The 24,963-nt window shown below is 32.0% G+C and overlaps 1 protein-coding gene across 1 annotated transcript in view; it reads left to right on the forward strand.

Annotated features, from left to right (window-relative positions):
• LOC123662672 (synaptotagmin-10-like) overlaps positions 1-24,963 on the forward strand; it is a 127,282-nt gene that overhangs the window by 69,908 nt on the left and 32,411 nt on the right. Inside the window, exons 3-4 of the mRNA XM_045597477.1 lie at positions 8,016-8,167; positions 11,284-11,425. Coding sequence (XP_045453433.1) covers positions 8,016-8,167; positions 11,284-11,425 — 294 coding nt within the window. The remainder of the gene's footprint in view (positions 1-8,015; positions 8,168-11,283; positions 11,426-24,963) is intronic.

Here is a 24,963-nt window from a genome sequence, read left to right on the forward strand (position 1 = left end):
TTATAACAAGGAGTAACTAGGAGTCCCTATATCAATTTTCAGACCTCTAGCATCAAAATTTGCGGAAGTCTCATACAAACTTCCATCCCCTAGTTTAAGGGGTTGGGGGGTAAAAGTTCCAAGTTTTAGAATTTTTTTGTTGTTTGTGTACTAATACTAGCTTACATACCAAATTTCAGCTTTCTGGGACTTCAGGAAGTACTCTAAGAATTTTGATGATCATCAGTGAGTGACGAAATCGGGGTTTTTTAGACATCAATAAAATCTAAAGTATAAGAGCTATGTAATTGAAACTTTATATGTTTAATAAGTTTACTATTGACATTATATTCCGAGAATTTTGTTTATCTAGTATAATCCAAACACAAGTTATGGGGGTTCAAAAAAACGACGAAGCACTTCGAGAAAAGATAGGTAGTGCTTTTCGTTTTTTTTTTTTTTTTGTTTTTTTTTTGCCTCGTCTTGGCGGGGGCACTACCGTGCCCCCAGATAACAGGATTTCACAACATCAGATATTTTATTTTCTAAGTACGAATACATTAATTTAATTGTCCCTAGTGTATCGTTCCATTGATTTCTTTCAACATAAAATTTTATGAGCAGATCAACTACTACGCGATAGTCGTTACTTTACTTAATGAGTCAATCTTTTTTTATTGTCAGTTTATATTAAGTATTGATTGTTTACTTAATAAACCTTCTTGGAAAGGTTCGGAAAAATACGATACATTGCTATATGTATCAAATATACATATATAACATTTGTAATTTATTAACTTTGAGAATAAATGTTAAGATATCAAATGTATTATTCGCGTCTACGTCTGTGTTTAGTTAGAAATTAATATGAGCTGTAATGTTAGTGCTTATGGAGTTCTTCAAGGAATGTGAAGAACCATATTGCAGCTACATTGCTGTTAAGTGGACAAATTTCCTATCATGTAGCTTTTACGCACTATATCAGGATATTGCATATCTTGATAGAATATAAAAATAATAAATAAATAATAGTAAATAACTAAAATCTTTAAATTTTTAATTACTTAACTTGTTTAGTGGATCTTCTTACAGTACAACACACTGAATTATATTTCAAAATACACACTAAGTCGGTCCATGTTCCTCAGCTGCAGTAATCCCTAAACAAATATTAGTTAGTCAAAGTATCAACACCAACAGTAGTTAGTGTCACGTGAAACTGTCCAAGTTTCGGTTGAACGCTCTATAAACGACGGTTTTAGGCTATTGACACACAAGGGTTCGTGTCGTAAAATATATTTACTGAAAATTTTATTAAAAGTGAAAGCGTTTCTTTTCGATAAAATTTAATACAAAGCTTGAATGTAAAATATAGTATAGTTTTTATAACTTTTCTGTCTGAACGAAACTAAATGAAGCTTGGTATGATGTGTGTTCATACTAAATCCTTGGGATGCGCTATGTTGACAGCTAGGGTAGGATTGGCAATGTTTTTGTGATGTTTCTGGTATTAAGGGTAAGAATAAGATAGGGTAACAGCTTAAAGTAGGTAGTCTGTACGCTTTCTATTACCACTCTAGGGGTATACAAAAATCTAGTATACTAAATGATACATACTGATATTCTTTGTCTTGAAATCGATGACAACGGATTCCTTGAAAATCAATTAGTCATGAAGGATGGAGTGAACCAAAATGTGTAATCACGAAAGCGAGTAATGGGTCCAGTTCGTACGTAATAAGGTTTTATATTTAAAAAAGTATACAAAATGTCACGTGAACACATGTAGTAAATATTAAAAAAAAAAAAAAAGTTTACGACCTTTTATAACAAAGATATGAACGCAGCGTTTGACCACTCATTGTATATCTAGCATTATAATTCTCTAAGTTTGACTTGAAATTTTGCCAGGCTTTATTTATGTGTTCACATAAGTCTCGGTCCGGTTGTTAATGCGAATAATTTTCAAAGGATAAAAGTTAATTAAACGTTTTTTTCTTATCGTTTGGATTTTATTGCTTGTTCTGATTTATGTTGTGGTCGGGCTCGAGTACTACGACAATTAGTAACGTCAGTGTGTTTGTATACGGCTGTGTTTTTATTATAGTGATATAACGATCAACAAATAAGATTTTTTAGTGTAAATTTTTTGCTATTACTATTTGTAAAATGATATTTTTTTATAAATACCATATCATTTTTTTATAAATACCATAAGCGAATACCTGTAAATGGCTTAGTACCATATGCGAATACCTGTAAATGGCTTTTTTTATATCACTAGGTCGGCAAACAAGCGTACGGCTCACCTGATGGTAAGAGATTACCGTAGCTTATAGACGCCTACAATACCAGAAGCATCGAAAGCGTGTTGCCGACCTAATCCACAATCCTCCACAGGAGCTCTGGTCACCTTACTCACTAACAGGAACACAATACTGCTTGAAAACAGTATTATTTATTTCTTACATGGACAAGTTATAGGTACAACATAATTAGATTAAAATTACTCAAGTAAATGCGTATTATTAAAAATAACACAAAAAGTACTTGTCAGAACGCTTCAGCCTGTAATATCCCACTACTGGGCTTAGGCCTCTTTCCCCATGTAGGAGAAGGATCAGAGCTTAATCCACCACGCTGCTCCAATGCGGGTTGGCGGATATATTCCCTACTATGAGTAACGATCGCTATCAGGTGTACAAGATAACAACTGGGACCGACGGCTTAACGTGCTCTCCGAGGCACGGTGGGGAGACCCACAAGGACTGCACAAACACCCAGACCACGACAAACACCCGTATGGCCAATACAAATGTTTGTCATATGCGGGGATCGAACCCGCAACCGCCAGAGCAACAGGTACAATCCATGGCTGTAACCGTTGCGCCAACGCGGCGTCCTTGTCAGATCTCATTTAAATTTCAATGGGACCACATGATACGCACCACTTTTCGTAACGTACGTAAAAAATATAGTCCTAATTGAGAGCCTCCTACTTTTTTCAAAGTCGGTTAATGACTGAAAAGTAATCTAATACTTTAATTTTTAAAATTATTCAAATAAAAATTAACTTAGGCTTCTAAATACTTCTGAGAAGTTTGAAGTTAATTACGATTCGCCTTTGTAAACGAATATTTTGTTATAAATTTCTTGGCCTTGAGCCCATTTTGAAATCCTGTTTTGAGGTGAGAAATAATCCGAAGGAAGTAATTAATTATTTTTAGAGTGATAGGTAGGATAATGCTGTCATATTGTGTTTGATCTGTTAGTCCCTTAATATTTAATTAATTTTAACGGATTTTAATCGTTTTTCTTTGAAATTATATAAATTACTCTTAGTTATTTACTTTTTTAGTAGACAACTGATGAAATAATTAAGATTTATTAGTTTTATAAATCAGCTCATGATGACAAGACAGATTTACGAAGTGAATATTCAATATGGCCTATGCACAAAATGTATTTTGAGTTTTAACCCTACAGCGCATACAATGCCATGTAGGGTAAAACAAAATTTTTTTTACGTACAGCTATCGCTAAAGAAAAATTTGTAACACTTTTTGGCTTCCAAGCAAACTTAATAACTTAATAACAGTAGGTATAGTACGAAAAACTGGCAAAGTGCCAAAGAGCGATGGAGCGAAACTTTGATCTCAGAAGTAAAACCATGCTTACCGATATCCTGAGCAAAGTAGATAAGCAGAAACGGAGATGGATAGTTCATATGATGCGTGACATAAAAGGAAAATGGAGTAAGGTAGTGACACAATGGTATCCAAGAGACCAAAAGAGGAAGCGCGGACGACAGAAAACAAGATGGGTGGACGATATCAGAATGACAGCTGGATATCTGTGGATCAGAGTTGCGCAGGACAGAGCTCAATGGAAATCACTGGAGGAGGCCTATGCCAAGAGGCACACACAATAAAGGATATTTTATAAACACATGTATTATGTTACAATTTTATGGTTCTCGGAAATAAAAGGCTTTATTATTATTATAGTACGAAAAAATACCACTAGATTCTATTAGTTTTGATTGATAAAGAAATTAGTTTCAAGTTTTCCTTTTTAACAAAAAGGTCGTGTTTGTACATTAAAAAGAGGACACACCCTCATCTGGAACAGATGACATGATAAAAATTAAAGTGTAAAACATTTATCTAGCAATGACATTTCCTAGAGATGTTAGGCGTGAGTTAATTGATCACTTTACTATTTTAAAGAAGAGAAACGAAAGACAACGCGACTAATTTTCCGACCATTAATGAAAAATATGTCTGTAAATCTAATTCATTACTGGATTTCGATCTTTAATATATTTTTCCATGAATTTAGACCGCTTTCAGAACCATGCATACTTATTATTCAGACGAACACAAAAAAATCATGCATTGTAGGGTTAATTTTCTATCTAATATATAAAATTCTCGTGTCATGTTGTTAAACATTGAACTCCTCCGAAACGGCTCGACCGATTTTAATAAAATTTTGTGGGCAAATCGGGTAGGTCTGAGAATCGGCCAACATCTATTTTTCATACTCCTAAGTTATAAGGGGGGGGGGATTAAGCGGGTTAATAACATAATTGGGCAAACAACGTTTGCGGGGTCAGCTAGTTATTATATATAAGTTAATATGGTATATTATGTATAATTCATAATTATATAGAAGTCTAAAATCTGGAAATCAATAACCCATAATTGTGTTTGAGAGTAAACGAAATAAAAACCGACTATAATTCACATCGACAAGTAATACGTAACTGTACACCTAAACTGTCTACATATATACCATTTCCTTTACCCAAAGGTTGCCTGGAAGAGATCGCTCATTAGCGATAAGGCCGCCTTTTGTACTTAACTCCTGTTTTTATTTTTGTATTTTTGCTCACTTTTGGTGTACAATAAAGAGTTATTATTATTATTATTATTATTAATACGTTGTAGGTAGTCGGTAAAACAGTCAATCACGCATTATTAGAGATAGCTCCAAAAGTATTTCTCTCATCTTAATAATCAAATTTAAATTGGACCGCGTGACAAGCATCAGGTTTCTTTAAAAAAATCATTGAAATCGATACACCCAATAATAAGTTATGAGGTAACACAGATAAATACAGTTGAATTGAGAATCCGATACTTATTTGAAATTGGTTAAAAATATACAAAGGTTTACGAGGCTATTGCTTTAGATTTAATTGTCATTGAAAAGAAAGTGTCAAATGAAATAATGAATCCATTCCTTTACTTTATAAAATAGGACTCTAATGAAATGTGACTTTGGCGAAAATTGTTTAAAAGTTTCGGTAGTAAAAAGTGATTATTGGAAATGTCATTTAGTAAACTAATTTTAGGTTACAGTCGAGAGACTGGACAATCAATGGACCATTATATAATATGTATTTATAATTTTTTTTTAAGTTTAATAACTTCTTAATTTATTTAATACTTCATTGTATATATTAATGGGAATACAACGTTTTACAGTATTCACAACACATATAAAAGTGCTACCGTATCACTTACTTTTTTTTTTGTATCGTTGTACTGTTTCCTAAATAAAATAAAATAAATAAAAATTAAGCATTTTTTACAAGCAATCATGTATAGGATAGAAGTGTTTACGTTCTATTAAAAAAATATTAATCATTTTTATAGAATGTCATCCTATAATGATACTACTACGGTGTTTATGTAGTTAAGTGAATAACCAATACAGAGTTTTATTATTTATTCCCGAGACTCGTAGCGTAACGTTTTATAGCCTATGTTAGCTAGCTTTTAATATATTCCAAGAAGTGTTTTAATAAGGGCTGCTCAATTCACCATGGTGTATTATTAGTATTTGTGTACATTAAAGACAGTCAAGTATACAATATTGACATGAATTAACAACATGGTTCAAAATAAACGATTAGACCAGGACAATGTCTATGAAATTACAGAAATTTATTATAGGCTTATTAAACCAGCAACGTCCGGTTGATTAACCATTAGTTAGCCGATTTGAAAAAAGCAATGCTAAAAAAACTTATAGGACCAATTAGGACATGGTCAGACATGTCCCAACATGGGTACAATGACCTTCTGGTATTTTCGCGTTACGTTGCGTACCGTTGCCGCTTTTGTGGCTTACGTAAAAAAGAATGGGTATAAGCATGGTCCAAAAATATTTTTCGACAAACGCATTTAGCGTGTAACATCATAGCATGGTAGGCCTCTTTCTCCATGTAGGAGAAGGCATATATTTCGACAAAACAGTTATTCAATGGTAGATTTTTTGTTAATAAACTTTTCTTCGAAATAACACTTAATAAATTTTAATATTGTACACATAACCATGTCACCCTGCTCCGAAGAAAGTTTTTTAACTTGCCTTGTTTCCTCAGGATTAGCAGGATTTACTTTTTCTGGTAATTTGTCCAAACATAATGATAAATGAATAAGATAATGAGAATTAAGTAAGAGTACTTATATCGCTCTTGGTTATTAAAGGCGAATATTGTAGTGAATACAACACAAAATATATCTAAAGTACTACGATTTAGCCTCTTACATCACACTGTTGGGGGTAGGCCCTTTTCTCCATGTGGGAGAAAGTAACGCTTATCTTTTGTTTCGATTAACGCCTAAATGTTGTTTCATTAGCAAATGAACACATCCTGATAAAATCCGCACAGTTCAGAAAAATTCTATGAAATGTATAATTTAGTCTTCAGTCTCCAGTATTTAGTAAAGTTTCATGTCTAATTATTGTAGCTTTACTCATTACACTGTGACCTCATTTAAAAATACCATGTTCAGTAACCACTTACGTAAAATATCAGAAAAGTAGAACCAGTTTTTTTCCACAGCATAATAAATACATACCAAAGCAACCTAATGTAGGACCGCTTTCATGTTAATAATGTACGTCGTAAGTAAAATTTTATCATATACAAAAGGCACTTTTTATCCGAATAACAAACGGTTTCCTAGAATTTTCCAGATCAAAGAATGTTTAACGGTAAATTCAGTACACAATAACGCTCGTTATTCACTTAATACAATGTGGACGGTTTCATTTATTGAATATTAAAATTAATCTTTGCCTAGTGACAAGAAATGATACACGTTTGTAGGCTGCTGTAAACGATTTAAAAAAGATTTTTTATAACATTACAATCTCACTGTTTTGGCGTTTCAGTTTTGGCTAACTTCCCACTACCTGTTGATGGTGTTCTTGAACACACCGATGCTTGATTGATTGATTCAAGCAGTAAAATTCCACTGCTAGGTATATGTAGTATGTAGAAAGTCGAAGCTTAATCCATTACGCTGATCAAAATCTGAATCTAATAATCTCTATGAAGAGTCTATGATGACAACCGGGACTGATAACCTTACACTATTTGAGAGCAATGATAGTTGGATATTAGATTATGTAAGTTCTAGATAGATAGATGGGCATAGCATGATGTTTCTTGCTGTGCCCTTCCTCAATAAATACCCTCAGTACACACTGACCATAGGCTTTGCTTAAGCTCTACTTTGAGGTCTTGCATCTGAAAGATTACCCTTTTTCCCGCTCAAGTAGAACAATAAGAGCAGAATTCACCACGTTGCTCCACTAGGAGTGGTAGAGTTACATTTTTACGATTATTTCCTGGACGTGTATGGTATAAAGATGTTTTCATTTACCGCCGAACTGGATAAATTCTTAAAATAGAGATCTCATCCAGGTGATCGTTTTAAACAGAATTTTACGGTCAGTACTCTATTATTTTGATATAGTTAATTTTTTAAACATTTTTATTTTACCTAGTTACGGTTTCGAAATTTTTGTTTTTTGTACTAATTATATTTCTGGACTTCATTTATCTATTAAAACGATTTTTAGAATACTTCAAAGACTGCTTTAGGGAAGTATTAGTAAATACCGAATTTAGCATTAGTGCAACTTAAACCTTTAGGACTGAAATTATTTTTAGGGATATTCAGTATAGTTGCTAATACAAAAATTTCTCATAAAATCTTCATTTGTTAACAGAGGTGTGGCCACCAGAAGGCCTAGAAGCGCAGTCGAGTGTCCGCGGTAGTTCAGTGGACTACGTAGCAGCGTTGATGCTAGCAGCGATGGCGGCCGTGTTGCTGGCTGCCGTCGGCTACCAGTGCGCTGCTACATGGAGGTGGATTATGGGCAGGTAATTATTCGATAAAAATTTACTTTATATAACATTATATTTCTAAGCCAAACTATTGCTATCTTAATTTAGCTAAATTTTTACAATAAAGTTGATATTCTATGTTATTTTTTTAACGTACCTCTATTTTACTTTATGCCACTTTTTTTTTGTATTTTTTCAAAAATATTGTCACGTTTATCTGTGTATCTATTTATTCATTATTGTAGTATTTTTCTCTTGCCAGCTTATTGATAAATTCGTAACAAAGCAATAACAATGTCATTGGAGCCATATATAGAAAATAGTTGCGGGTTCGATCCCGGCACATGACAAACATTTGTATTGGCCATACATGTGTTTGCCGTGGTCTGGGTGTTTGCGCAGTCCTTGTGGGTATTCCCACCGTGCCTCGGTTCGTCCGGTTGTTATCATGTACACCTGATAGCGATCGTTACTCGTAGTAGGGAATATATCCGCCAACCCGCATTGGAGCAGCGTGGTGGATTAAGCTCTGATCCTTCTCCTACATGGGGAAAAAGGTCTATGCCCAGTAGTGGGATATTGGGGGCTGAAGCGTATAGACAATGTCACTATTTATAAAACACGTACACACACGATGCAGGAGTAGGTACGCGGTTCACGTCATAAATATGGCAAACTCATAACTGCTTATCTGAATGATTAGGTAATTAAAGCTTTACCTACTGATGTACTTCGTATTTTATGCTCATAAAATTGAGAACAAGGTAGAACTTTAAATTTAACTTGCTAATAACGGTATACTTACAAGCATGTTATACATTGCATATATGTTCTGTTGTCATCCATATATCTGGACTTAACTCTTATTTCTAGGTTCGTATAATATATATTATAAGCCTATGTAGTTTTCCAATGTTTTAAATTTATATGTAAACAAAAAATAAAGTAAAAACAATGCGGCTGGTATTAATGATTTATTTCAAAGTCAGATGTGTCCCATTGCGTTACGTGTATCGATTCCCCTCAGGCTAATCGTATTGAATAGGCACAGAGTATTCCATAACAAAGGCTCGAAGATCCGAGTAACCTTGAACAGACGTTTATTAGTTATAAAACAACAGTTAGTAACGTTTTGTTAAATTCGATATTGTTATAACTCGCTTATTGAAATATTATTTAATGACTTTGATCTAACGTTCAAAGGTAAATTTATTATTATGAGCGTTTTGTGTCGGTAAGTCCGATACGGCTTATGATACGTATTTTATAGCGCTTTGATGTTTTACTGGTTTTATTACTGTGTTTATTATTGAACTTAACACAGCCTTGAAATTTGTAAGAAAATAAAAATACGTAATCTGTATATTATTAATACGCGAAGCAAAAACTTTGTCCCCCTTGGTATGAAAATTGCGCGGAAGGAGGAATATTAATTTTCGTACATTTGTAGATTATATAGAGAAGCAATGCAGAATATATAATATTTTTTTTTAATTATGCAAAAAAATATATTAAATCAATAAAAAAAGCATTGCACACACAGCCATGTATTTGATACACACGCATATTATACTATTTTTTTTGATTGTCAGTCTGGGGTCAAATTGAATTTTTCCTTAAAAAAGGGTCTATATTTTTATTACTTTTTGTTTTTTTTGTAATTTAAATTTTTAATTATGATCGAATTTCGACCGCTGGGCGATCACTAGTTATTTATTAATTGCCCCCAAAATTACTGAAGCAATGTTTAGAATAGGCAGTTTTCTAGTCATAAACTATATATATAATATCTAATTTCACTATTTGTAGATAAAAGGAATTGTGATTGTCATACATAATTTTAAGTTTTTTATTTTTTTAATGATTTGTAGAAGGTCGTACAGGAAACATTTAAAATATTGCGCAGAAAATTGGAAAATTTAAGAAAATAATAACTATTACATATATTAAGGGCATCAGGGTATTTTCTGCTCAAAACTTGGAGCTGTTGTGTTGTGTCTTGTGCTGAGTAAGATGGCCGAGCTTCTGGGGAAGTTCGGGTTTAGAGTTTGCAACCCGCTTGCGATGCTTTGCAGTCATCTATGGGCTACGGAAATTGTTTACTATCGTATGTACCGTACACTTGCTTACCTGCCTAGTCATATGAAAAAAAATAGTTCCCATTTAACAGTTGCCAATGAAATAAATTCTACGCTTTGATTAAAAGGGTACCTTATTTATGTTTATTAAAATTTCATACATTTTCTTCAATATTTGTTATAAACCACATATTTATGGATTCTATCTGTCAGTCTAAGAAAATTTACGAGTATAACTTAAGTCTCTATGTTTTAAAATAAATCTTTCTAAATATACATACTTGAACAATAATATTATGTGTTTGAATAAAAGTATTAAACTTGACTTATTATTTTTGTCTTATACTAAACAAATAATAAATATACACCACTAAAATAAAATTTTACAAACAAGAAAAAATCCCTAGTAATTACGTGGCTTATTTTATAAAATATTATATTACTTGATGTAAAAACATTACAACGTAACAGTAAGCTCTTGTTTCTATTAAAAAATATATCTTCTTACTTTAAATAATAAAAATATACTAGAAAATATCCACTACGTTTATTACGGTTCATTTTTTCTCGTTCCTCATTGAGTTTATTGGAAATGTACGACTTAGTAACCGTTACTGAGTTGTTTCCAAACAACAAGCTTTTAACGCTTTTCCTTAGTTGTTTTTGTTTTATGAATTGTAATAAGAATTGTTTATATGGGTCGTTTGTTACCTGAAATAAAGATTTATTTAATTGAATTTGATTTTTTAAGAACACATTAATATTTTTAAACGTCACAAAATCTAATAGTAATTAAGGAAATATGGTTTTTACGCTAACACATCATCATTTAATTTACAAATTTAGAAGTTACTATTACTTTTTGAATTAATTATGGTCACCAAGTCTAAGATTTATAGCTTAACGGTATATTTACAACGTTTCTCATTGGTTACTTTGAGTCTCAGTATTTCGGGATTATTGCAAACATCATGGTCATTTATTAATAAATATATATAATAATGTTATGAAACAAAAAATATATTTAACTATGTATAACCGATTGTCTTAAAATTATTAACATCCTTTTAACAGGACACGCCGTGACTCTCAAGATAGCAACTGCGACTCCCTATCCCGACAAGCCGCTATACGCATCAGCCACTCTCTACCAGACTTACAAACGGAGCCCTTGAAGCAAGAATACGTACAAGAGCACAAAGATGCCGGCAAGAAGGTAAGAATTTTGGTAAGAAAGAAATTCTGTCCTCTTTTTGTGTTTAGGAGTATTGGAGTAGCAGTAGTAGCTTAGAGTAGTGAGATTCTAAATTAGAAAGTAGTGATTGAAGTTCTCTGACATAGTAAACATTTTCTTGGTATCTGATCTAAAATCAAAGCCTTTGAAGCAAGAAAAAAAAATTCTGGCAAAAAGGCAACAATTCTGGTAAGCACTAATTTTTTTATCTTTATCTGTAAGAAAAAATACTTAAGATAGATATATATAATAGATGTTAGAAATGGGATATACTGTTGTTATAATAAAGTAGACATAATACTTAAGACTAATTAGATGATGACTGCCAACCGTGGTGACTATGGGTAACACATACGCCATTTTTGACGCGAACTTGTGTGGGCTAACTATGTCCAGCAGTGGACTGCGATAGGCTGAAGTGATGAGTGAATAAGATGAAATACAATATAATAATAAATAAATATAATAATAATAATAATAATAATAATAATGCTTTATTCATAAAAATATTTACATATAAAATAATGAGTTCCCTGGTTCTTGTGATAGGCAAGGCCTGTGCCACAATGAACCAGTGTGCTCTTCCATTATTGATTTCTAAAGCAATCTTTAAATTAACTAATATACCTTTAAGCAAACTAGACATAATCAAAAAGTAAAAAGTAAAATATAGTACAGGATAAGGTGCATTTCTATGTGTGCATATGTGTATGTGTGTATGTGTTTGTGTGTGTGTGTGTGTGTGTGAGAGTGTGTGTGTGTGGGTGTGTGTATGAGTGGTGTGAGTATGAATGTTTTTATGTCTGCGCAATAAAATTGTTTAAGAAGTGCATACTAACTCCAGCATGCCTTGAGGAGATCTTCAGTTTTTTGGTAGTCCAGCGAGGACAGCCACTTGAACACAATCGCTTTAAGTTCTTTCAGGGATAGAGTATAGTAATTTAATATTCTATTAGCCCGATTGTACAAATAAATGGACAGATAATTGCTCTGTTTTCTAGCCAGAGCAGTGCGAACCTTGGGAAGTACAATGACATTCCTAACCACGCGCTTACCGCTGCTCACACTAGGTTCGTACGGCGTGTACTGATGTTGACGAACAATAGACTGCATTATGAACAGTTGCCTAACAGTTAATACTGAGCATTTCCTATACAATTCCACAGTAGGAAATCTGTAAGGGCTGTATGTCATAGTTTTAAGCAGTGACCTTTGAGCTCTCTCAACCAATATCATATGTGATTTAGAGGCACCCCCCCAGACGGTTGTCTGTCTTGTCTGGTTGACGCAATAGCTTAAAATAGATTGAACTAAAGCATAATAAACGCTACGCAAAGTATCGAGGTCAACTACATCTCTGAGTTTCTTAAAAATCCAGATGAGCTTGCGAATACGCGTTGTTAATAATTCAATATGCTGCCGCCAGCCAAGCTTATCATCTATTAGAAATAATATAATAGATGCACTGTGATTTTTCCTAATTGTCATGAATTCATGTATATGTATACATATTTTTTACATTTGTAACCCCTTTTTCTGCATTTGAATCGGTAGAAATGAAAATTTAATAATCGTCTTGGATTGAAAGATGGAAAATGTAGAGAAGGGTCGGAAAGTAAATTTTTAAGCGATTTAGCGCTTGAAAACTCAGTGGTGTTAGCCTGAAAGCCAGACGTATATTTTATCCATTACGCCAAATTCGTTTATTTTATGACGGTTAAAATGCTAGGCTTAAATATGCTATGTGGTAGTTTGATGAGATAAGAGAAACTTGAATTATCGTTTATTCTTGAAACGGCTAGAATAAGATACAGGAGGTAACATGGAAACATACTTTTTATCCCATAGTTCGCATGGGATCAGGATCACGTCATTAAAAGAATGATGAGTATCCAGATAGAATCTTCCTCGCGAACAAAGTCACAGGTACAGTCAGTTCAGCCTATTGCAGTCCATTGCTGGACATAGGCCTCCCCAAGTTCGCTCCAGACATCCCAATTTTCCGCAATCCTCATCCAGCCTACACCGGCAATCTTACGTAAATCGTCGGTCCGACGGGCCGGAGGACGTAGTCGCGGCTACAGCTAGTATATATTACTAGATATATACTGACAAGTGTCTGCCTACAAAAATATCTTTGTATTTTCTGAGGACGAGACGCTACGTTAAGTAAAACGATTTTGCTACGTTAAGTATTGTGTAATAAATTTATAATACTCTTACATTATTTAAATATATAAATTTCAATGAATTGAAATACACATCTTTCCACTCAAATGAATATTTTCATTTCATTTAATTTCGTACGAGCACATAATAACGTTTATTACGGTTCAAACTAAGTTGAACCGATTTCAAGAACATTCCATATTTATAAAAAACATTTATTTTATAAATATCAAAATTTTCGATGGTACTTCTATTAAACTCCTTGTGCATTCAATGGTCTTAATATTTATTTTTTTAAATGTATTTTCGTAACGAATAAGACATATTTTATATTTATGGCTTCGATTTTTACATTCCAGTTGTTTATACAGTTCAGTAGCATTTTATTGTCCAAGTAGATACTTTATTAATAAATAAAATGAAGAATTATTTAAGACGAATGCTTTATGTTACAAGCTTATTTTTTCTTCTTGTGTTAAATTAACGGTTTTACATTATTCTTCGAGTGTACCTTGTAATTCAATAAAAATAATAGTAAATGCTATGTGTGCATAGAATAACAGTCATACTTATATGATTACTGCGAAAGTTTGTGAGGATGGATCTATATTACTTACCTACTCTTTCACGCAAAAATAAGGGGACCGATTTCAATGAAACTTGGCTCGTAGATAGCTGGAGTAGATCTAGAATAGCAAATAGGCTATTTATTCCGACATTCCCACGGGAGCGCAAATTACGCGGGTGAAACCGCGTGGCGCAACTCGTAGCTTATATTATTACGAGCTCGTATGATTAAATCAAAATCAAAAATATCGATTCGAATAGGCTTCAAAAAACCTTCGAATTGCCATTAAACAAATTAAAATTTTAGTTACTATTAAAAGTGAAGCTACCGGTTCCGGTTCGGAATGCAGATTCTGCAGGGAAGAATGGCAAGAAACTTTGCATTTACTCCTTAAAAATATATGTATATAGAAATATTATTTAACTAAAAAACCTAAAAACCTAAAAAAATCCCTTATGTAGTAATACGTTACTATTAACGCTAATAAAATTATAAAATATATTGATAGTTCATTGCTTTTGTTTTCCTTTAGTGTCGTAGCGAATTTATTGAAAGTCTTCGTCGATGTGAGTACCATTCAATTTTTAGCGTCTGGTATTTTTGAGCTCTCTAACATATTTTTTTTTGCTTTTAAAGAAAACATCATAAGTCTTATGACATATTTATTTTCATAAAAATACGGTACAATTTATACCCCAATATAACAACTTTGTAGCATAAAACAACATATATAATGCGAAAAGTTTATGTATAGCTTTTGTCATATTTTACTCATCGCTTTAGGTAGTAAATCATATTTGGATCAAAAATTGGAAACTTCTTAAGATTGTGATTCCATAATTTTGTTTTACTGACCCATCGCTTAGCAAAATATCAAAATATTAATCATGTCACAATTTTGTGAACATGTTTCATGACAAGGAAAGTTTATTGCAATCTTATTTAAATAATTTACCATATAGGTACAAACAATATCATACAACCCCGCGTTTATTCAATACAAGAATTATAAAATTTTAGATTTATAAATTATTAGTGTGATTCAAATTCACGATTAAATATTATATAAACTTATAAATTATATAAAATTTATATATACATATTAACGACGACGCGTTAGAGCAGCGGTCACAGCACTGGCTGTTACGCTGGCGGTCGCGGGTTCGATCCCCGTTCAAGGCAAACATTTGTACTGGCCATATACATGTTTTTCGTGGTCTGGGCGTTTGTGCTTGCATATTGTGTGTGTTTTCGGATCCCGACACAGAAAAAATCCTACTGGGGGCCGTTGAGTGTGAACCGTTTATTTATTTATTATAAAGCAATATCCCTTTCATTATCAGGTTGTCTGGAAGAGATTGCTTTTTAGTAATAAGATCGCCTGGTTGTACAATTTGTTACTATAATTGCTTGTAATTTTCATTTTGTTCTTTATTTAAATGTGCAATAAAGTATATTATTATTATTATTATTTATTTATTGTCTGTTCTGTTTTATATTATTTCAAGAAAATTATTTTATTACAAGATGTATTTTAACAGTTTCATTAGATTTTATATTTATCAACAAGATTAAGTTGCACTCTTGTGCATCTGTTGCGCTTTGAGTAAAAGTTTACATGCAAATTTAATGCATCTCAACTTCACTCGTGCATGTTATGACATTTTGCCATATTAGCGTACGTATACTTTTAAAATATTTATGTAAATTACGAATCGTCTTTAAGGATTATTAAAATATTAATTTCCCGTCATGTAATTATGAATTTAACTGAGGTAGAGGGAGAGGGTAACGGAGGAAATTTCCTAATATGTGTTTCAAAATATGGAGCAGCCCGACTGGGGTAGTACCTCGACCTTACAGAAGATCACAGCTAAATAGCACTGTTTTCAAGCAGTGTTGTTTTCCTGTTGGTGAGTAAGGTGACCAGAGCTCCTGGGGGGATTGGGGATGGGTTCGGCAACGCGCTTGCGATGCTTTTGGTGTTGCAGACACCTATACGCTACGGTACTCACTTACCATCAGGTGAGTCGTACACCTGTTTGCCGATCTAACATAAAAAAATTGCTATAATTTGTAAAAATGCCTGATTAAGACAAGATATGATTAAGACAACGCATTGGTGCTAAGAAATTAGATAACAATATACATTCAAAAGAAAAAGCAAAAAAAAAAAACAATTTTTTTTAATTCATTAGATTCAGTATATAATAATGAATAAGTTACAAATTTATTGACAGGTTAAATGAAAATTTTACGTAAAGAAATAGTCAGCTTTACGTTATAAGTAGGTATACATTCAAAATAATGAACACATTAATCGTGAAGTTTAATGAAAAGTAATGATCGTCAATGTAGTCGTAAAGAACTAAATGCAAACTGTCTACTTGATGTAAACAAACAAATGAAATTGTAGTTTCCAGTCGAAGTTTAAATGTCTCTTCAAAATTAAATTACACTGTGACCTAGGAATTACGATTAAAAGGCTATTAAGAAGTGTGTTGTCAGTATAGTCACTATGACACAGATTCTGTAATAGTGTTGTTGCACTATTGAAAGCCTTTTTAAGAAGAAGAAGAAAAAGTAATAGTGTTGTAACATTGGCCAACATTATAATTTTTACGAAAATATTTAAAGTACAGTTAAAAAAAATGTTATGATATCAACGATACAATGGTTTTTTTATACCTAAAAAATATAACAATTTATATATTTCTAGTTAGAATAATATATTGTCATCTTTCTTGAAAATTATAGTTTGTACAAAAAATGTGTCATGTAAACGTTGAAAGCGCGTAAGAAAAACATTACACCACTTAGTGGTAAACGATTGTGACGAAGATAAAAATCTTTTATAGGGAGAATACGACATATTTTACACTATATATAATGTTCCGTATATTATATATTTTTAATTATTATATTTTTTAATTATAATTTTTTATAAAAAAAATCGAATAAGCCTTAAAAATTTAGTAACAACGCTAATTTTTTGTCATATCAACCAATGAAAATCAATCAAATATATATCAAAAAAAATTTGAACAAAAAATAAATTTATTTGTTAACTGCTTAGTTTAACTGCGGGTTTTATTCATTTCTAAAGTTTATCATGACCTAGACATTGTTTTTTGATTTAATGTTTCCAGTATTTACTTTTATTTGCGATCGAAAGTTTATTGACATTTAAAAATAAATTATTTGCGTTAGAAAGTTGGATTGGACTATAACAATAAGTCCTAAAATTATAATGGTTAGTGAAAAAAAAAAACACTGCCAAACATGAGAAAATGATGCCTGAAAATGTTTACCACCCTTCTCTTATATCAAGGTAAACGTAGCAACACCACACGACATAGCCAAGGAAAGGGTAAGAAAATACAGCATCACCAACTCCTAGATTCACATTTGCTCATCCAGAAAAACCGATCAATTTCTGTGAGAAAATACAAAATGGACTAACGAGGTCAAAGGACGAGTTTTGAGAAAAACTGGTCGTATGAAAAACTACAGCCTTTTTTGTTTACTTCTGTCTGTAAGTTGTGTCCCCTGGTAAACAAACTAACTCTACCAATACTATTTCGTTGTATCTTTTGATACGAATCCTTCAAATAATGAGTAAATAAGCTTTTAATGTCGTTAGTTTCTTAACTCAGTAATGATAGAAAAATAATTCTTAATATTTTTAGTTAGAATTCCAAATAACTTGAAAACACACAATGTACATGGCATGGCATGGTAGGCCTAATTTTGACTATGGTAAATGCGAAAGAAGTTGCTGTAGTCTTGAAAATAAATTTTAAGGACTCGTCAGTGTCAAAAAAAAAAAACTGAACGCGTATTATTTAATTTTTTATAAAGTACAAAAGACAAAATGAAAATACAAGCTTAAGAAGATAAATACTACTAACTGTTAACATTTATATAACAGAGAAATTCGATGTGTATTTCTAATTCGATTAGATAAGTTTAAGAAGGGCCGTCTCCAAGTTGTATCAAATATGTAAATGTATGTGACGCTAAACGAACCGTTCAAGGTTACGAACCCTTATGTGAATTTTTCCCTTTTACTAAATTGCGTTTACAGAAAATGCCATTGATCTTTGTAATACTTACCAAGTCACGTTCCGTTCAGTAAATAGTCTTGAACGTTCGATTATAATCATGATAGCGTCTAAAGTTCAATGTACTTATCGACTTGTTGGGCTAAGGTTTTGGTGTTGTGGATATAACCAGCAGGGGATTTATATGATGTTAAGTGATAATCGCTGTTCTGATGATCCACAAATTCATTTATGGCTTGGCTTATATAGAGGGGAAAGTGTGTTCAAGGGAGGTTATTTTCCGACTTTCATGGTTGCGGGTATTTAATATAATTTTGTGTTGCCAAGTAAAAAATAACAAAATGGATAGAAAATTGACGCCAGACGCTTTAATTAGGGATACTGAGTTTATATTGCCTGAAATTTTGTTTAGAAGAACAACGCCTGAACCTGCATCGTTCAATTATGAGCTCTAAGCTCTAAGCTATTTCTTTATGGAATAAGAGCTTGCCCTTTTGAGCAATGTGAAGTGATGACCGGCTGTTACGATGGTACATACAGCAAAGAGCTATCACAATATTAAAATTTTGACGACCTTAATAAAATACGTAAAAAAATATTTTAATATTCTGACTACAAAAGAGGTAAACAATCGCTTCTCTCTAAATACACGATTTTACGGAATTATCTTAAATGAAAATATTATATGTAACGAGATGCTAAATTGTTTTGATTTTAATTTCCGATGTTAAAAAATGGAAGATAGGATAATAAAGTTCTGCCTGAGTATCTTCGTGTCTCTTTTTTGAGAATATCTATATTATATTAATTATTTATTTCAAAAGAGACGGTTTATTTAACCGACTTCAAGAAAGGAGGAGGTTACTCAATTCAACCGTATATATATATTTTTAATGTATGTTCGGGGATAACTTCTGCGTTTAAGAACCGATTTTGATAATTCTTTTTATGTTGGAAAGAAGATATCCTAAGGGTAGTACCGCTATAAGGAAACCAGGATTTGATGATGGGATCCAAGAGAAATCGAGGCGAACCCTCAAAAGTCGTAGTGACGATTACTAAGAAAGATAGCGCTTTTTAAACAGGAAGTTGCTTCTTGGTATGATTTTAATATTCCTATATAATTATATAACTGATACTCTCAACTCAATGAATGCAAAGTTACCACTTGGTACCATTTTTAAATTACTGCACGAGCTACTGAAGCTGGTCAGAATTTAATTTACATATATTCATCTATGTTCAACTTACTTATCCATTTAATGACTTTTATTTAGCCATTTAGGCTACTTAGTATATAGTAACTAAGTTAGAGTAACTATTCAGTTACTGATTCCACCTATCAAGGGGTGTAATATATATATTTATTTAAATAATTACGAATCATTTATAGGTATGTTATTGAAAAAAAGTAAATGTCATAATACCAGTCGGCTGTTACCTGTAACACAAGCATTAAGTCGCTTACTTTAGGAACAGATGACCGTGTGTGTATGTTGTAAATATTTATTTTATTTATTTATTTAGATAACATGATTTTCGAGTCAGATAAGTAAACCTTATTCGTTTAAATTAATATTTCAAATCTTCATTAGTGTGTGAAAAGCTACTAGCTACTGCTAGGGCAGTAAAAAAGCATAAGTCCCATTTGATGATTTTCGTTTACCTTAGCTTATGGACGTCTGCAACACCGAAGCATCGTAAGCGCGTTTCCAACCCTTCCCCCGACCCTACCCAGGAACTCTCGTCATCTTATCCACCACGGAAACACCACACTACTTGAAGGCAGCGCTATTTGACTGTATCTTCTGAAAGTTTAGTTTTCTCAGTTGGGCCGTTCCAAATTTTGAATGGAATATTTTGTACCATGCCCTATACACTCAGATATTACTAAAAAAGGCGAGTTGTCTGCGACAGATAACTCAACAACCACAACACTAAACCCTGGTTGCAGCGTACCGTCAGAACTGAATACCAGTTTGGTTTATCGCGTATGAACTAGACACTCTGTTTCTGCTTATAATTTTAAATGTGGTATTTAAAATGATATGAAAAATATCTCAGTATTTTTTCTTTTTATTTAATTTTTATATTAAGAGTAGTTTAATTTTTTTTACGGAAACAGCATTATTTTAAATTCCTTTAAAATTTTACAAACAAAACCTCGAACTTTTGATTTAGTTCTTCAAAGAGTTTAAGAGTGTTTGCGTTTAGGCCGGGAAGTCAAATTTAGGTACTTTCGCATCGCATTTCATTCACGTTTTCAAGTTCAATATTGAAATATTATTTTAAGTGTTAATATTTTAAATCAATTAATTTAACTTGTATTGTAGTGTTCGTTCTATAATCTTTATTAATTAGTTCAAGAAATTTAGTCCCACAAAGATAACAAGAATATTAAAAAAGTTAGCTTGAAATAAAGAGAAGAGAAAGCTTAAAAATGTTGAAATAATGCCTTACACTCAACGGTTGTATAGTCTATGAAACATACTTGCATATATAGTTCGTAGAAACGTAATAAGTCTATAAACCAACCTCCTCTCAATCTAATAATAATTTAATCCATATGAACGTAATTTGATTGAACCAGAAGTCGAGCAGTGCTTCGGTATTTCATTAAACGTTGCTTTCAACAATTCGGTTAAGCATCCTTCGACAACTGAATACCAACGCTTAATGAACAATCGTTCAACGTGACAAATACGTATGAAGTAAACATTATTGTGTTATTTTATATTATTTATTAAACATACATTATACAATATTATCAGAGTTTTGTTAAAATTAGTGTTTTTTTTTATATTCCATTAGTTTAATTCATGTAAATATTTGCTTGGCAAAGACTTCCTCTACTGTTTAAAAGAGAGGGATTGAAGCTTAATTGATCATTTTAATCGTTTGCAGGTTCAAGGATTATGAAGAAAAGGTAAAAAAAATTGTCGAATAAAATTAGCTACGCAACGAAAATCTAAATCGTCATAGCTATTTAATCATTTTTTTTTCAGAATAAGAGAAATTGAGTTATAAAACGAGTCTTTATATTAAACGATCAATACTGCTCTTTCTGCCTTTCTGGGTATAAAAAATTGTGTAAAAATCTTAATTAAAACACATATTGGGTCTTACAAAATGTTTATTCAAAGTTTTTTATCATTATGACATTGAACTGTCATGTTATATTCAACAGTTTCGAGTTTCAACCATTATCGTAGACCCTTATAACTTTATTATACGTCTATTAAGCCCGTCCACTATCTACAGCTGAACATTGATTACAATGAAATTTTGTAATAAAATACATTAATTTTTACGATTTGTTGTGACGTAGTGTTGATTATCAACTGGCTGTTGAGGTAAAGGTCGTATATTCGTTTCCACCACGTGTAATACGTTATAAAGATGCTTCTTATGGTTTGGACTTTTGTGCTTGTATATTGTGACAATCTTCGTTGTAACGTGTGACACCAATATTAATTTAATATCATCATCAGTATTCTTATATTTTGGTTATAAATTATATTTAATATATTATTCATTTAATATCTGATACTAGCATCGATCGGTATTGTCTCATTAGAATAAGTCTAATTTTAATTGGGACGAAGTTCCTTATCGCTCGGTTCATTCATTGAGCGGGATGGGAGCGAGATCGAAAAAAGCGTAACAAGACTTTCTTGACACTTATTGTTACATTATAAAATTAGATCTCAAACATATATATCATATTTAACTTACTATAAACCAATTATTACTCTGGTTGAACTTTACTTTTGTTTATTTTTATAATGAACTAGCTTTGCCCGCGACTTCTTCCGCGTAGAATTTAACAAAAAAGTTATTGTTCAGTTCGCAAAGTTATAAAATAAGTAAATTTCTAAAATAAAAGTAGCCTTAGTTACTCTTTACTATATCAGCTATCTGCCAGTGAAAGTATCGTCAAAATCGGTCCAGCCGTTTCAGAGATTAGCTAGAACAAGCAGACAGATAGACACAAAAATTGTAAAAAACGTTAATTTTGGTATATGTACCGTGTATACATCTATATGCATTTAGTATAAAGCGGAAAAAACATTAAATTAAAATTTTAAAATTAGTATTTAGTCAATATATCTAATTATTTTTTGTTTTTTATTATATTTAATTTGTATTTATTTAATTATGTGTTTGAAATGTTTATATTACAATTCAGAACTCAAATAAATAAATTTCTGAGCAGCAAGTGTAGAGTCACATTTGTTATAGCTGATTTTGATATGAAGATTCTAAACAATCAAGTTTCGACAAGCAATTAATCGAATAGGTACATTTTATAGAATAAGAAAATTAACTGACGCCATGTCACAAATCAGAACGTTAGTAGCAAAAGGGACTCGTTCGTGCGTGTTATGAAATTTCTGACTGAATGTACTCGTACTTACATCATGCAGTTATCCTTGAAGTCACGCATTCTCATTAAAAGTTTTGCATAAGCTTTTAGAGACGTATGTCTATTTTATCCATATTAAAGTAATTTTGCATCCAAAACGTGACCTAATTGTTTATATATATATATATATAATTACTACAGGAGTCATCGGCTGATGAAAGATCATTTATTAAGTTAGTGTAACAAATCGTTTGTAAAATAAACGAAAAATTTTTGATAAAAATAATTTCAAGGTACTTTAAATATTATGAAATAATCATAGTTTTTTAATAACTTTGATTAATATAAATATTATATAAGTTAAATTTTTAATAATTTTTAAGTCAAGCGTTTTATAGTCAGTCCGTTCAGCCTATTGCAACCAATCCACTGCTGGAGATAGGCCTCCCCAAGTACGCACCAGACATCCCGGTTTTCAGCAATCCCCATCCAGCCTACACCGTTTTATAGTACTTCTATATATGTTTTATAGTACTAACCATACGTCTCGTTTTGAACAACACTGTCGCTTTTTTCAATCACCTGTCTGTTTTTTATTTTCGTTTCCGTCCCCGAACAATACAACAAATATATTTATAATTAATGTTAACATAGTAAGTAAAGATTAATTGTATTGGTAAATCTTTTCTCTAATAAAGCAGTAAACTGGCGTATATATGTATATCCCGTTTAGAGTTAAATAATAAATCTCTGAGTTGATACCAGATGCTCACGGAGACAAATCTGTGCAGATATCGCAGTGTTTTCGAATGACTAAAATGCTTCACAGTTCATACTATTCTCAGTGTTGAAAGAAAAGACAACAAGAAAACTTGCATGTTTTGAAAGAAGAAAAAACAGCTGTCCGACACTGTATCTCAGAATTTATTCAAAAGAAAAAAAAATGTTTCAGAAGAAATCTTACTGTGAACAAAGGAAATTTTGATTTACTGCAATATCTTTTCCTTGTGAAGTGATGCCATTGATATACGTTTTGAATAATACAAGGACAAAGGCTTTGAGCACATGCGGTGAAAACAAGCACGTACAAAGAGATCAACATTAAAATCGCATCATAAGGCAGGAACATTTTTTTAACAACCAGTAACATCAAAAGAGGGCAAACTGAAATTTACTACCAGAAAACCCTGATGACATGCATCGAGGGACATTTAAATTTAAGCGCACTTACATACACCATCGTTAAGAACTCGTTTCAAAAGACACAATATTATTTTAGGGTGTTAAATATTGACAATTGTAATAAGTATTTCAATGTAATGTAACTCACAATTTCAAATTAAGTGTTAAGTGTTGTAATTGCTTTAAGATAAATAGCAGGAAAGTGGGTAGCACTTGTATATTGTAATAATAACACACCTTTAAATGTCTTCGTTCCCATTATTATTGTAGGCAATTATCTTTGCAAATTTTTATAATTTTGGTTGCCTTTTCTGGCTTTATGTTAACTAATCGATCTTATATGGTAATAAAACCTTCTAATAAAATCGATTTCAAATATTTGCAGTAGACACTATGACGGTAGAAAGAGAGTTAACGGTGAGAGGAATAATTCAGAAATCAATACCTTATCTATTTATGGCGACAAAGGAACACGTTTGAAGGGAATTAGGTGAATGATGGTCCTAGCTCCCTCCACCCTCCAACACTTATTTGCTAACTTTTTGTCTTTTTTACTGGTTAAGTATTTTGTGTCTCTCTAGCCTACAATTGATTTTGGTCATGCCAGCTCATTTCCAGATTTAATAAATTATGTAATTTTCTGTCATCGCTATTAAGTTATACAAAGTTTGAAGTAATTATTTATCCTTCGATGCTTCTTTGATTTTCTGTCTCACTAATTTCAATGTCGTAGAGATTTTTGCAAATTAATTTTGTTACTCGATTTTATGAAAATGAAAGTAGGCACTGTGTTTGATATCGAGGATATTAAATGTGCTGAATATACTGTTGTCTGTTTTTATATAGTACTAGCTGACCCGGCAAACGTTGTCTTGCCGCTAAACGCTATTAAGAAATAGGGGTTGGTGGTAGAAGGGTAAAAATTTAGGGTTGAATGTATTTTTTAATGTTGTATCATAAAAAAATAGAAATTAAAAAATTTGTCTAAAAAAAATTAGGGGTGGACTACCCCTAACATTTAGGGGGATGAAAAATAGATGTTGGCCGATTCTCATAGATACCGGATAAGCACAAAAAATTTCATCAAAATCGGTCAAACCGTTTCGGAGGAGTATGGCAACGAAAACTGTGACACGAGAATTTTATATATTAGATGAATTGATGATGATAC

The sequence above is a fragment of the Melitaea cinxia genome, chromosome 19, assembly GCF_905220565.1.
Source record: "Melitaea cinxia chromosome 19, ilMelCinx1.1, whole genome shotgun sequence".
Taxonomy (NCBI): domain Eukaryota; kingdom Metazoa; phylum Arthropoda; class Insecta; order Lepidoptera; family Nymphalidae; genus Melitaea; species Melitaea cinxia.